The sequence below is a fragment of the Leptopilina heterotoma genome, unplaced genomic scaffold (assembly GCF_015476425.1).
Source record: "Leptopilina heterotoma isolate Lh14 unplaced genomic scaffold, ASM1547642v1 Lhet_293, whole genome shotgun sequence".
NCBI lineage: Eukaryota > Metazoa > Arthropoda > Insecta > Hymenoptera > Figitidae > Leptopilina > Leptopilina heterotoma.
In genome coordinates, this window is record NW_025110998.1 from 42,764 (window position 1) to 59,523 (window position 16,760).

Consider the following 16,760-nt stretch of genomic DNA (forward strand, 5'->3'; position numbering starts at 1 on the left):
TTTATTAATTTAACATAATAACTGATTTTTTGCTTTCGAATTAGCAAATTTTACTAATAAATAGTAATTTCTACTAACTAATTAGTAAATTTTACTAATAAATAGTAATTTCTAAAAATTTGTTTGTAAATTTTACTACTAAATAGTAATTTCTACTAATTTATTAGTAAATTTTACTAATAGTAATTTCTACTAATTTATTAGTAAAATAAAGCAAAAAGTCATAGAAATGTTTACTAATTTAAATTTAGAGAGAAAGGCCTGTTTTAAAATTTTAATCTCTTTTTTAAATTTTGGATAAATATGGTTTTTGGATTGTGAAAAATATTCTTCATTATTATGAAAACGAACGATTTGGTAGCTCTTGATATTGATGGTCTTACGTGTACCTTGTCAGGTGATAGGAAATAATTAGCATTATCCAAACAGCTGATTTATGTTTCCTTAACGATGAATTAGAATTACTGTAACCGCCACCATTATGTCTTGGTCTCAATGTTGAACCAGTTTCTCTTAATGATCCTTGATAAACGTGATTTAATCTGTGACCCTCGCGATTCTCCGATGCCTCGTCTTCGAGATGAACACCATATTGTTCATTATTTTTCGACTCTAGATTCATTGCTGCAACAGAGTTAAAATTTGTTAATAATTGAATTATTACAATTTTTTTACATTTTATAATTCCAGAGTTACATTTCAATGTTCCTAACTCAATAAATATTAAAATTAAAAGCATTAAAAAACTTTTTCAGCCCAAAATATCGTGATAATAATTGTCTGATTTCTTTTAATAAAATCATAGCATAAAGATTTGCTTTCCATAAATTTGATTTCCGTTTGATATTATATATTTCCTGTCGCACTCTTGTGTTTGTTTGTGTGTGCATATTTATACAAACATACAACCAATTTAACGAGATAGATATATTAGATTGTAAATATTGAGATAACTTCTATGCATATATGGATATAATTTTGTTTGTCAACCGCAATATTCATGCTGTAGAAAAGAAATATTTTCCATTTTTTTTTCTTTGCTAATTTTATGCCTCATTTATTTGGAAATTATTATTGGATTTAGCTAATTAGAAATTTCCAGAGAATATATATACTATATACTCGGGAATCGAGTTAATACAAGTATAATAAATACATGTTATCAGCAGTGATTAAAATTTTATATAATCTGATTCGAAAATTCCAATAGGATTATTATACGTTTAATATGTCGTGTGTGTATCTGAATATTGAGAGATAAAGTTCATTAACGAAAATAGGGCAAGTAATTAATGGTTTTGTTTAATTAATTCGTTTATAATTTCGAGTGGGTGTTTTGCTGTGCTTTGGTATGCTTTTCTATGCTTTAGTATGCTTTACAATGCTTTGCTATGTTTCGATTATGTTTCGTTGTGTTTTCGCTAACGAAAAAATTTAGGAAGTTGATGGTCACTGGAGTTGGGAGTGAAATTTCTCGAGTTAAAAATAATCAACTCCAAAAGGGAGTTAATGATTGAATTAACTCCCTTTTGATTCTTATTTTTACCTTGTAAATTTTAACTCCCTTCGCTTTAACTCCTAAATGGGTGCGACTTTTGTATAATCCCCTGGGGAGTTAAAATTTAACTCCCTTTTTTTACAGTGTATATTTTCGCTTCTTTATTATAACTGTCATTTATCGGAAATTTTTCTTTATTTTTTTTCCTTTAGTCTTCATTCATTCCTATACTAGTTGAATATTTGACAGGATTGCCATTCGTTGAATAGGGAACGTCTGACTCCGGCACATAGTCAGGGGTTTTTAGAGAACTATTTGCGAGGTTCGTACGCGAAGGCACAACGTTGTTTTACACGAACCACCGGGGTAATCCCATTTTTTTCCACATGCTCGCCGCTTAGATGAGAATCACACGAGTATTTCTACGCTCGACATCACAACTACGGCAGGGAAGAATTTCTCTTTGACGAGGAATCCGGTTGGTGGATCCAATTTATCGTGTATCCCCCGCAAAATCGTATATCTATCTATATATATATATATATAGGGAAAGGATCGAAGGTTGACGGGGGTGGAAATTGGGCAAAACCAAAAGAGAAGAGAATGATGAGAGGGAGAGAGAGAGAGAGAGAGAAAAGGGATGAACATGGGTGGAAAATGTGCGGCAGCTCGCCGAAAGCACTGATAACACTTGGCGGACTTTTATCGATCATGTCTGGCAACAGATGGCTCACCCAATTCCCGAGACCCCACGTTTTGTCTGGCTGGATGCCCTGATAAACGATAACTAATACGAGGAGGATATTGTTTCGCGGACTTTTAGTCGAGCCTGACATGATGTGCGGCATATCTCTACAATACGTCATGCTTTTTTCACTTCCCTTCAACATTTATCTTTCATATCCTTTTACTTTAGTGCTTTTTCAGTTTATGGAAAACTTTTATATATATGTATATGGGAATCTTATTGCTCGCATTTCTTTACTTCTCAATTATATGAAGGAAATACTTGATCTTTTTCAAGAATTCCCACGTTGAAAAATTCCATGGAATTTCCGTGGAGTTTCCATGGAAATTTTGCAAGTTTTTTATTTTAAAAATATTTTAACATTCCCAGGGTTGTCATAGGTCAGGGAAATCAGAGAAAAGCCACGTGAAAATTTCAATTATCTTTCAAAATAATAAAATTCTTCTCCAAAATTCAATTATTTTCAAAAATTTTAATAAAATTCTTGGACAAGATTTCAATTATTTTCAAAAATTTCCCTCAATTCAATCATTTTCAATATCTAGTATTTTATAATAAAATTTTTCAAAAGATTTTAATTATTTAACAAAAGTGAAGATAAAATTTAAAGCAAACATTAATTATTTTCGTAAATAATAAAATTTTTTACCGAGATTCAATTATTTTCATGAATAATAAATCATTGAATTTCAATTATTTTTAATACAATTTTAATCGAATTCTTCGAAAAATGCAATTATTCTTCAAAATTTTATTAAAATTCGTCAAAAAAATTCAATTATTTTCAAAAATTTTGTATATGGATTCAATTATTTTCATAAGTAAAAAAAGTCATCGCAGAATTTCAATTGTTTTTAATACAATTTTAATTTCAATTCTGCTTGAAATTAGTTGAATTTTTTAATATACATATTTAATATTATTTCCAAAATTTTAACGCAATTCTTAGAAAGAAATCAATTATTATCAATTCTTAATAAAAATCAAAATTTTTTCCAGAAATTAAATTCTTATCAAGAATTTTAATAAAATTCTATGTAAAATTCAATTATTATCATAAATAACAATATTAATCACGAGAATAAAATTATTTTCAAAAGTAATAAAATTCTTTTCAGAAATTCAATTATTTTCAAAAATTAAAAAAAAAATTCTCGTCATGATTTCAATTATTTTTATAAACAGCAAAGTTCTTCGCTGAAACTAAATTATTTAAAAAAAATTTTAAGAAAATTTTACGCAAACATTTAATTATTTTCATAAATAATAAAAATTTCCCAGGATTTCAATTATTTACAAATTTTTCTATAAATTTCTTTGAAAATTTTAATTTTTCAATTATTTTTATAAATAATAAAACTGTTCTCAGGAATTTAATTATTTCCATAAATAATAAAACTCATCGCAGGATTTTAATAATTTTTGTTACAATTTTAATCGAATTCCTCTAAAAATGTAGGATTATTTTTAAAAATTTTATTAAAATTCGTCAAAAATTCAATTATTTAAAAATTTATTGATTAAATTCTTTATGAGAATTCAATTTTGAAAAACATTTATTTATTCAACTAGCTGTCGTACTACTTTCGGTAGTATAACATTACTATTTGAATAGTCTCCACCCTTTAGCAAAAAATAAAAAATTATCAAAACTTCAAAAAACTGAATTTCTTAAAATTCAACATTTTTCCTTCTTTTTTATGGCATTTAGCTTCATTATTTTTGTGCTCTTCAAAAATGCTTTACTTATTTAATAGTCTCCACCCTTTGGTAAAAAATCTAAAATTGTGGAAAATTAGCAGAAATTCAAAAAACCGAATTTCTTAAAATTCAACATTTTTTTTTCTTTTGTATGGCATTTAGCTTCATTATTTTTGTCTAATGTAGCAAATTTCTTACTTTAGTTATTGATCTTTAAATAAAAAACTTTAATAACTAAATCACTATTTTTTTAGAAAAAATTTGATCTAAAAAAACGAAAAAAAATTTCAAAATACGTTTTTTCTTTACTTTGTGATAGCAGAAAGTCGAAGGTTTTGGGTTTAAATTTCGAGGGGAGTTGGAAATCGAGGTCGTGGATATTGGTAGCTTAGGTATATTTCCGTTTTGAATATCCACTAAGAAGTTTGAGAATTAGAGCCTGCTCAGGTGATTCGCAGCTTCCGCAAAACCACAATCACGGCTAACAATAAATTTCCCTTACAAACCCACATGACACACAGAGGTTTTGTCATTTAATGCACAAACCTCTAAAATATGGTTTAGAATTCGATCCTAAAATTAACAACATTTATTTATCCCCTTCTTCGAAATAAATTTTGTTTTACTTTGGATCTATTAAGCTACAATTTTTATAATTATAAGTTACCATTGATACTTATTGTTTCGTTAAAAAAGCCACTAATGATACTATTTCTCAAACCAAGATTTTGAATATCAATTCATTTAGTGAAGAAATTAATTCTAGGACTCTAGAAAAATAGAAGACTGTAAAAATATCGGAAATTAAAGTAAAATAAAAATTTAAATCCGTTGCTAAACTCTCTAAATTTGATAAAAAAATTATCGTCTTGTATCCTTATGTTTTTTTTTAATTTTTCAGATGTTCGTTTCTGGATAGAAAGTCGTTGTTGCTGAGCTACTACTAGAAAAGATCTGCGCTTCGGAATTCAAGGTATGTCAACATTTTTTATTTTAAAATTATAACGAATTTACTATACCCACTAGAATATTTAGGCTTCGAACTCATCTACTAAAACCTACTTTTTTACAATTTGCTACTATTTGGATACATTTTTTAGATTTGTGACACTAACAGTTTTTTGCAAATATTTAAATATTTTCATAAATATAATAAAATTCTTCTGAATTATTTTTATAAAATTTTCCGAAAGAAATCAATTGTTTTTAATAATTTAGATATAGAATTAATACAGATATAAAATTAATTCAGGCGGAACCTGAATTTTAAATTTAGTTTTTTCAGAATATTTTTCTTTTTGGTTTGTCTTTGTTTAGATTCTATTTCTTTTTTCCATGCATAAAAATGTTTTTCATCAAGTCAATTGATTAAGTAGATATAATATTCAAGTTGAAAGCTCTCTCGCTTCTATGAGCTCTCCTATTCCTCTTTGTACTTTAGTTTGTGCTTACAAGCTGCTTTTCTGTTTAACGGTTAATCCCCGAGCTTATCTGATCGCGTGACTATATAGTGAGGGTAGCTTTGGTTTAGTGGCGCATATCAACGTGAAAGCAAACCCCGCGTGCGAATGAGTCCCGAGATACAAGACAAGAAGCAGAGAGGCGTCCGTTTACACCGGAAAATTTCCACAATTAACGCCCACTGACAAAACCCTCTCGCTCGTCCTTTGCCCGCGTGCTAACGAAAATGATCTTATCTCTTTCTCTCTCTCTCTCTCCTAAAATTCTCCTAAAAAGAAAAATTAGATGAAAAATTTTATTGATAAAAAAAAGCAGACTCGCTTCACGTTAATGGATTTAGATAAGAATACCGCCACTCTCTCTTATAGAATAATCTCTGCATTCACTTGAACAAAACATAAATCTTGTTTATTTAGATATACTGTTTTACTACTCTCGTGACATACTCTCACGGAAAGTTAAATTTGTAATCTTAAGAATATACAAGTTTTGTTAAATTAAAACAAATCTTTATGGGTGACTCGCGGTTATTTTTACTACATCTTTTTTTGAAAAATTATTTCTTTTTAGAATTTTTCAAAAAAAGCTTGATAATAATTATTTTGTTGATATTTGAGCTTAATTTTTTTTTACCCCTTGCATAAATAATTTAAAAAAATTTAATTTAGTGGTTAAATAGAAGTTTAAAAAAGTCAGGTTTTGCCCATTAGTGATATAAATAGTATAAAAAAACAAATAAAATAAAAACAAAAGCTTATTAAATTTCAATTAAGAAATATTACAAAATATTTAAACACAAATACATTTTTAATGATATATGATAGAAAAAAAATTTCAAATAAACATAAATACTTTCATAGAAAAAAGCACATAATTTTCAAAACTCACACCTAAATTAAAATGATATAAATATTTGTTAACGAAAAAAAAAATTGGTCTAATATTCGTTTTCTTTTTCTCAACTACTTTAATTAATAAAATCAAAGAAAAAAAAATTCCTTAAAATTGTAAAAATTAATAAAATCAAATAATCTTTACAGAATATTAAAGATATTTGGTTACTCAAAATTACTACAGATCAGGAAAGTGAGAAAATTCAGGAAAAAATCAGGAATTTTTCTTAAAAGTAGAGGAAAAAATTTAATTTTTAAAATTCATAAGAAAATTCTGAAGTTTGGTGTCTCTTTTGTTTTCATCATTAACTATGAAATTACCACGAATTCAAATACAAAACCTTCAACTTTTTTTTTTCTATTTCTGACAATAATTTCATTTTAAATAACTTTCTTCATGAACAACTAACTATTATAAAATTATTACTTAGAAATTATTTAATGAGTAATTTTAGTTAAATATGTCAAAATCAGTTGAATTTAAGTTTCAATAGAATTTTAATTATCTTTATAAATAATAAAAGTCTTCTCCAAAATACAATTATTTTCAAAAATTTTCCTCAATCCAATGATTTTTATTATTTACTAATGTAATAAAAATTTCCAAATGAATTCAATTATTCAAATAGAATTTTAATAAAATTCCACGCAAACATTTAATTATTTTCATAAATAATAAAAGTTACACAGGAATTCAATTATTTACAAATTTATTATAAATTTCTTCGCAATAATTCAATTATTTTCATAAATAATAAAATTTTTTACAAAGATTTAATTATTTTTAGCAATTCAAATATTCTCATAAATAATAAAAATTATCGCAGAATTTCAATTTTTTTAATACAATTTTTATCGAATTCCTCGAAAAATGTAATTATTCTTAAAAATTTTATGAAAACTCGTCGAAGGAATATTAAATTATTTAAAAATCTGGTGCTATATAAAATTCTTTATGAGAATTCAATTTTAAGAAGCATTCAATTATTAAATAAATTATTTATTTTTGTATATTTAAATAATTGAATTCTCGTAGAATTTTCTAATAAAAATTGATTTAAAAATAAATTTTAGTTTAAATTGTAGATAATAATTGAATATTAAAAGAATAATAGCATGAATTTTGAGAAATAAATGAATTTTGAAAAAGTTTCACATTAAAATCTTTGATAATCTGAATTTTTAATACTTTTACCTAATTAAGAATTCCGTCGAAATTTTTTTTTAAATTTAAATAATTAAAATTCTTTTTAAATTAGTTGAACTTTTTAGTATTTTAATATATATGGAATTAATTATTAAAAATTACTGATTTAGAAAAAAATGTTTTAGTTAAAAATTAAAAAAGAATTGAATTTTTGAGAAGTAACAAATAATTGCAATTTTAAGAATTAATTAAATAATTAAATATTTTGAAAAGTTTTTAAATTAAATTCTTTGAAAATTTGAATTAAAAAATTAAATTATTGATGTTTTTGAATAATTTTACAATAAATTAAATAAAAAAAATTTCTCTAAACTTGAGAATTTTGAACAATTTTTCTATTTTTCCAAATTTAGAAAGAAACATTGAATTTTTAATACTTTTAAAGAACAATTCTGTAGAATTAATTTTTTAGAAAAGTTTAATTGAATTTTTTCTTTAAATTAGGTATTTGATGTTTTGATTTTCTAATTTAATTAAATTTCGAATAATCGAAATTTCTCAAAGAACTTTTTCAAGAATTATTAAAATATAAAAATAATTGATTTAAAGAAGAACTTTAGTTAAAAATTCTAGAAAATAATAATAATAATTGTTTAAAAAAGGCCTTTTTTCGATTATGATATTACTATTAAAAAACAGTAAAGATTAATAATTAATTATTGTACAAAAGTTTGAAGCAGATTTGTAAATAATTTTTAAAGTTATTAAATAGAGGGAACAGTGGGGAATTAAAAGTGACCACTAAGTGGAGAATCACCTTTATATATTTTTTGTAAAAATTCTTCTACTTAAATATGTAAATTCTTTTTTAAAATATAAAACATATTCCAATATGTAAAATAGACGAGGACGAAAATATATATTTTTTTGATTGACAGTTTTTATCCACGATATCGAAATCCATTAAATAACTAGATAATTCGATTAGATATTCTTGATTATTAAAATTAAATATTTCATCGAGAAAGTATAAATTATATCAGAAATCGAATATCAATTTTATGAAATATCAAGTATGTCAAAATGACGTTTCGTTAAATTTGAAAAACGTAATTTTCATATGTAGATATAAATACATAGCGAATATATATACGTTGAATAACAATATCCTAAAGTAAATGGAGCGCTTCATTGACGTCGTTATCCGGTTTTATGAAACGAATAAGGTATACTTTTATACGTGAACAAGAAACTAGAAGGGCTGCGCATTTAAACAGAGAGAAGCGTTTCAAGGAAATGCGTTTGGTAAAATCTCGAAGTCTTTTTTTAATGTCTCTGGGGTTTGACTTTACGACTTTTTTTCATTTCCCCGTTTACCTTATCAAAAAAGAAAATACAAAAAAAAGAAGCACTTTTATTTGACTATCAAAAAAAAAAAAAAAAAAAAAAAAAAGAGAAAGAAGAAAGAAGAAAACTTACAGTAAAGATGAATGCTTCCCTCAGCATCGCCCAGCGAATTCTTCGAGATGCACTTATAACCGCCAAAATCCCGATTTTGAAGGTCCTTTATTAATAAACGCATTTGCGCACTGTAGACTGAAACTTCCGTTTCTGACATTGAGTACTTTCCATTGCTGATTATCATTTCCCCTGAAAATAATGAGAAAAGGTTTCTATTTAGTTTTTTAATATTTTAATTGCTAAAAATTAGTTAAATTTGGAATATATTTATGCTTCCAAATCAAATTTTTTTTATCAAAATCACGAGTATTTTTAGAAATAAAGAAAAAAATGTTTATAACTTCTATTTGTCAAACATAAATTTTGATAGAAAATAAAACTTCAAATTTTAAGAGTTTTATTAATTATTTTATAATAATCGTAAGTTTCCTTTTGGTTAGCAAATTCTCTGCATTGAATTGTTTGTTTTGAAAATTAATTTTAGTGGGTTATTGTAATTTTTTTTAATGTAAAAAAAACAAAAAAACTCGTTTTATTCACTTCACAAAATTGACAAAAATTCCATTCCATATTTTTTATTTTCTTGACTTTTTCCTAATTTTCATAAAATTTTTTTTTCTTTATCCTTTTTTCTTATCCTGCCAATAAATTGAATTCCCGCAACGAATTTTATTATTCATAAAAGAATTTAAAATATATTTATAAAAAATAATTTATTTCTTGTTACGAATTTTATAAAAATTTTTAAATAATTCATTTCTTTCGAATAATTTTATGCAAATTCTAATTCAAATAATTGAATTGATGAAAATTTTTATTATTCATGAAAAGAATTTAATTCTTACGAAAATTTTTACAAACCATTTTTTAAATAATTAAATTCTGTTTGAAAATTTAATGAAAATAGTGGATATTGAAAATCATTAAATTGCGAAAAGTTTTTAAAGATAATTAAATTTTACAAAGAATTATATTTAAAAATTTGGCAATAATTGAATGTCTGTGAGAAATTTTATTAAATTTTTTTTGAAAATAAATGAATTCCTAAAAAACATTTTTTTTTATATTTATGAAAATAATTGAATTCTTGCGAACGATTTATTAGAACTTTTTAAAATAATGGAATTTCCAAGAAGAAATTTATTATTTTTAAAAGTAATTGAATTTTGAAAAGAATTTTATTAAAATACCTCAAAATAATTGAAGTTTTAAAAGTAATTTTCTTATTTATCTTTAATAATTGAATCCTTTGGAAAAATTATTTGTGTAAATAATTGAATTCTTAGAAAAATTTTTATTAAAAAATTATTTAATTAGGTATTTAAAAAAATGTAATGAAAATTGTATTTAAAACAATTACTTTCTTTCGAACAATTTTATTAAATTTTTGGAAAATAATTATTCAATCCTTCCAAAAAATATTAAAAAACATTTTTTTAAATAATTGATTTTTTCGAGGAATTGAAATTAAATTTTTAAGAATAATTACATTTTTTGAGCAATTCCTGTAAAATTGTATTAAAATTATTTATTATTTTTGAAAATAATTAAATTATTGCGGAAAATATTATTAAAATGTTTAAAAAGAATTGAATTTTTGTAAAAAATTTTATTATTTTTGAAAGTAATTGAATTCTTCATAAGAATTTTATGAACATTGTTTTAAATAATTAATTTTTTCGAAATATAATAAATATTATGAAAATTTTATTAGTTTAAATAATTGAATTCTTGTGGAAAACTTTAGTTGTGAAAATAATTAAATTTTTCGATTATTAATTTAAAATAGTAATAAAAATAATTGAAATTCTTCGATAAGTTTTATTATTTATGAAAATAATTAAATTCATGCTTAGAATTAAATCAACAATTTTTTTAAAAAATTGAATTTTCATGAAAAATTTTATTATTATTGAAAGTAATTGAATTATTGTGAAAAATAAATTGTATAAAATTTTGTTGAATAATTGATTTTTCGAAATTTTTTTGAAAATTAGCGAATTAAAAATAGTGGAAATACTCTAAAAAAATATTATTTATATTCTTTGTTCAGAAAGTTGAATATATAATAATTTTTTTACCTTCTCTATTCTTCAGAATAATTAAAATTTTCGTAATGAAGATTATTTTTAATTTAGGTATTAAATAACAATTTTTGCGAAATTCAATTTTCCTCGTACAAGAAAGTTTAATTATTTTCATCATTTCAAATCAATTATTATTTTCTACAATTTTTTATTATTTTTTATGAAAATAATTGAATTTCCTAAAAAAAATTTTATTATTTATAAAAATAATTGAATTATTGCGAAGGAATTTATAAAAAATTTGTAAATAATTGAATTCCTGAGAAATTTGTATTATTTATGAAAATAATTAAATTGTTTGCGTACTATTTTTAGGAATTTGAAATTGATTTGAAAATAATTGAACTTTGGAAAAGAATTTTGTTATTTATAAAGATAATTGGGATTTTGACAAGAATTTTTTTTAAACTTAAAAAATAATTGAATTTTATGAGAAGAATTTTATCACTCTTAAAAATAATTGAATTTCTGCAATTATTCGTAATTTTTCCAAAATTGTATTTTTTTTAGTGTTTTCAACAAAAATTTGAATTACAAATTTTTAAATAGTAATAGTAAAATAAATAAATTGAACAATTAGCGAATTTAATTTTATAAACAAAGTTTAGTTTGGTGTGTCACCTGAATTTACTGAAATTGAAATTAAATCGGGTGAATGAATAATAGAAGTAACATATATGAAAATAAAACAAAACAAAAAAAAAAAAAGAATTAATTACAGAAGAGATTAAAATTGTTTTTTAATGTTTTGCAATTGTTTGACAATAACTTTGAAAAAAAATTCAATTACTTATTATTCTCCAACTGATTTTATAATTTAAGTTTGAAAATCACAATTTAACAATGTTGACTCAAGAGTAATGAAAATTCTCCTGAAACAGATTTTAATTAAAAAGTTAAATTGCGGGTAATTGAAAGCATAACTTGCTCGTCACAGCTTTTTTCGAAAGTTAAAGTAGGTAGTCGAATATTGATTACTGAAACAAATTGTGTTTTTATATACATATATATAAACGCATGATTATAAAAATTAACTAATAAAAATATTGATTCAGATCAATATTAATAAAACAGAGTGAAATTTGGTTATACAATAATAAAAACTTCTGAGGAATTCATTTATTCAGGAATTTTTTTTTTTATAAACTTCTTTCCAATAATTCCATTATTTTCATAAGTAATAAAACTTTTAATAGGGATTCAATTATTTTTAAGAATTCCGATTGAACTAATTTTTTTTTAAATTACTGAAAAGTTTTCAAATTAAATTCTTTGAAAATCTAAATTAAAAAAATGAAATTATTGATGTTTTCCAATAATTTTACAATTAAATAAAAAAAATGTCTCTAAACTTGAGAATTTTGAACAATTTTTCTATTTTTCCAAATTTAGAAAGAAATAAAACAATATGTTGTTTTCGGGAATAAAAATTGAAAAGCAATACTTTTACCTGTATCACGTGTCCAATAATTTATGGGCTTTGGCGAAGCTTCTACATAGCAAACCAATGTGACATCAGTAGCGGTTGGGGCACCCACAAGCTGATTCGGCACTTGAATCAATGGACGAACTGTAACATGACAAATTAACGGATCGATTATGATGGAAGACCCATATGACCCTATTTTAGAGAAATCAAAAACTACATGCACACATTATCATTAAATGGCAATTTTTCCCCTTTCGATTTGCTCTGAATATCAAATATTCCGCAATATTCTTGCAGCGAGATGTTCTCGATAAACGTAAAATTGACCAATTTTAATTATCGTTCATGTTTTCTTATTTTTTTCAAACTCATTATTTTTCGAAATTACTATTAAAAAGAAACTGTGATCAACAAAAGTACCCAGACTACTAAACAATAGAAAAATGTAAATATTTTCTTCAAAACAATAGTTTTATTCTTTTCGATTATGCAAAAAAAGGTTTTTGACGCTAACTTAAATTAATTTATTACAATGAAATAAACGCTAACTTCAGGGACTATAAGCGTCTGAAAATTAGAGCTCAAAATTCAATTATTTTCAAAAGAAATAAAATTCTTCGCAAAAATTCAATTATGTTCAAATATTTTAAAAACTTTCTAGTTAAAATTTCAATTATCTTTAAAAATAAATTAAATTCTTTTCCAAAATTCAATTATTTTCTAAATTTTAATAAAATTCTTGGCAAAATTTCAATTATTTTCAAAATTTTTTCTCAATTCAATGATTTTCAATATCTATTTTAATAAAATTTTCCGCAAAAGAATTCAATTATTTAAAAAAAATTCAATAAAATTCTACGCAAACATTTAATTATTTTCATAAAATAAGAAAAATTTAACAGGGATTCAATTATTTACAAATTGTTTGTAAATTTCTTTGCCATAATTCAATTATTTTCATGAATAATAACATTTTTACATGGATTCAATTATTTTCGTAAATAATAAAATTCTTTTCAGGAATTTAATTATTTTTATAAATAATAAAACTCATTGTAGAATTTCAATTATTTTTAATACAATTTTATTCGAATTCCTCGAAAAATGTAATTATTCTTTAAAATTTTATTAAAATTTGTCGAAAGAATTCAATTATTTAAAAATTTATTGCTAACATTCTTTATGAGAATTCAATTTTAAGAAACATTCAATTATTCAATAAATTATCTAATTTTGTGTTTAAATTATTAAATTCACGTAGAATTTTCTATTAAAAATTGATTTAAAAATAAATTTCAATTAACATTTTAGATTATAATTAAATTTTGAATGCATTATAGCGTGATTTTTTTTAGAAATAATTGAATTTTGAAAAGGTTTTAAATTCAAATCTTTGAAAATTTGAATTTTTCATATTTTTAACTAACAATTCTGTGAAATTAATTTTTTTGAATAAGTACAATTGCCAATTTCTTGAAAAATTATTTGAAGTTTTTATTTTCTAATGTATATTTAATTGAAGAATTTCCAAATAATTGAAATTTTGGAAAATTGAATTATAGACAAATGAATTTGAAAATTCTTAAAAAACTTTTTAAAAAATTATTAAAATTAATGAATTTATAAAAGAATTTTAGTTAAAAACACTTTAAAAAATTGAATTTTGGAGAATTCTTCACAGAAATTTAATTATGTTTGAAAAATTTTAAATTCTTCTTAGGGATTCAATTATTTTCACAAATTATAAAACTCATCGCAGAATTTTAATCATTTTTAATACAATTTTAATCAAATTTCTCGAAATATGTAATTATTCTTAACAAATTTTATTAAAATTCTTCAAAAGAATTTAATTATTTAAAAATTTATTGATAAAATTCTTTGTGAGAATTCAATTTTAAGAAAATATTCAACTATTCAATAAATTATTTATTTTCCTATTTAAATAATTGAATTCTAGTATAATTTTCTAAGAAAAATTGATTTAAAAATGAATTTCAGTTAAAATTTTAGATAATAATTGAATATTAAAAATAATATAGCGTGCATTTTTAGAAATAATTGAATTTTGAAACTAATTTTTTTGAAATAGTTGAATTGGGTTTTTTATATTATTTAAAGTTTTTATTTGCTAATATATATTTAATTGAAGAATTTACGAATAATTGAAAATTCGTAAAATTGTATATTGTAAACAAATGGATTTGTAAATTGTCAAAGAACTTTTTTGAAATTTTTTGAAAATAATTGATTTAAAAAAGACTCTTAGTTAAAAATTCTTGAAAATAATAATTGAATTGTGCTGCCAGATGATTAAAACGACAAATCTTCAAACTTTTCTTATTTCCCTTCAGAAATCATTAAACTAATCAAAAAAATTTCTTCAGATTTTGGTTATAATTTTTTTTAAAATATGATAAATGAAATTATAAATTTCACAAACAATTTCAAAGAAATAAATTAATATTGTTGTGTATGCATCTGTTCGCAGTTTGAAGTTAGTTTTTGTTTGCTTGTCAACTTTTCTAATAAATTTTCTTTTTTAATGTTTTGAATTTTAAAAATTAATGCACTGAAAATTACTAAATTCTTGCAAAGTTTTTATCAAAAAATTTGAAAATAATTAAAATCATTTGACGAATATTTTCGTGTAATTTTATTAAAATTGTTTTGAAAATAATTGAATTCCTGCGATGAATTTTACTGTTTATAAAAAATAATTGAATTCTTCCAAAGAATGTTTTATTAAAATTTTTGAAAATAACTTAATTCTTATCATTAAAAGTTTTTTTTAAATAATTTAATTCTTGCGAAAAATGTTATTAACATTTTTAAAAATAATAAACAAGAATAGTTAATTATGTAGTTAATAGGTGAATTTTTTAATTTTTCAATCTGAAATTATTCAAAAATTAATGTTTATATTGGAAAATATAAAATTGTTTAATTTGCAAAATAATAAATGGAACAGTAATATTTACGAGAGTATGTAAAGAATTCAGATTTGAAGAAAATCTTTCAATTTGGCAGCACTTTAATTGAATTGAAACGACAGAAATAATTTTGAAGAAGTCCATTATACTTATAATTTATAAAATAATGATTTTATCATTGGGCCATTTTTCATGTTTTATAGTCATGAAAAATTTCAATTTATAATTTTAAGTAAAACTTCTGTTATTTGACTCGGATTGGTTACATTTTCGTCAGTAATTGGTCCGTAATTTTTCATTTTTGTTCCGTAAATTCCGAATTTTTAAATACTTTCACTGGTTCGAGCCCTGTAAAATCGATTCGAGACCTAAATTCATAATGAATAGAAATATTAATTTACTGGAAAATAATTTGAATTTGGAATTTTTATTTTTTCGAAAATCGCAAATAGAACATAGTGACGCGCGCAGTTAAAGAGTTAAAATAAAATTCGATTCGGTTTGATTGGTGAGTCGCGGTTTGGTGCTTGGTGAAACCACATTTGGTGAAATGCTATCCATCTCGGGAACAAGCCCTCTGGCTTTAACTGGGGCTCTCGTCGAGTGATAGGCAGAAAAATATATATCGCGAAGCAATTAAAACTTTCTAGCTACCAACGTTAAGGCCAAGCCGGGACCATAAATCAATCCAATTGTGTCGTATTGTCGTGTTCCTGTATATTTAGTATATAGTAGACGTTGGATGCATCGTTAGTTTGCAACAGTGTGTATATATATATATATATATGTAACTATGAAAACACAAATAACACAAATCGTTTCCTATATATTCAAACTATACATTGTATATACATATAGCCTATGTGTATTGCTTTGAAAATTTTTCAACTTTCATTCATTAATTTTTTTTCTACTCTTTCGACATTGTGGAAAATGAGATGAAAAAAAAGGTAATTTTAAACAATGCTAATACGAATTCCGCCGCTCTTAACTGTTGGATCAAATTTGTTGCTTTGTTTTATTACAAGTTTGGAGTTATATTAACTTTTTTTTTATTTTTTTTACGATTTTTTACAATTTGTTATTTATAGAAAACTTCTGATTCTACTCAATTTATGTTTCTTGATGTTTCAATTTTCGAACATTATTTAATACTTCTTTTAGTTTCTAATTATTTTTCTAATTATTCTTTTAATTATTTTTTTCTATTATTACATTCTTTGTGAATTCTATTTTTATAGGACTATTTAAAATGTTCTCTAGAAAGTAATTTGTTGAACTATTTTTTGATGACAGGTATAGTTATGTAAATTATGTAACCGATGAATTAATTTAAATTTTAACAAAGCGATGCGATGGCAAAATAGCTTTTAAAAACAAAGTCGCGCCACCCCTTTCTTTA

At 23.1% G+C, this 16,760-nt stretch overlaps 1 protein-coding gene across 4 annotated transcripts in view; it reads right to left on the reverse strand.

The window, feature by feature from the left end:
- Nucleotides 1–265: 265 nt before the first annotated feature.
- LOC122504372 (lachesin-like) overlaps nucleotides 266–16,760 on the reverse strand; it is a 203,160-nt gene continuing 186,665 nt past the window's right edge. For all 4 annotated transcript variants that reach the window (XM_043615456.1, XM_043615458.1, XM_043615455.1 and 1 more), the window contains 3 exons: nucleotides 12,447–12,566; nucleotides 8,928–9,098; nucleotides 266–624 (listed from right to left, as the gene is read on the reverse strand). In XM_043615456.1, coding sequence (XP_043471391.1) covers nucleotides 380–624; nucleotides 8,928–9,098; nucleotides 12,447–12,566 — 536 coding nt within the window. In that variant the 3' untranslated portion in view covers nucleotides 266–379. The remainder of the gene's footprint in view (nucleotides 625–8,927; nucleotides 9,099–12,446; nucleotides 12,567–16,760) is intronic.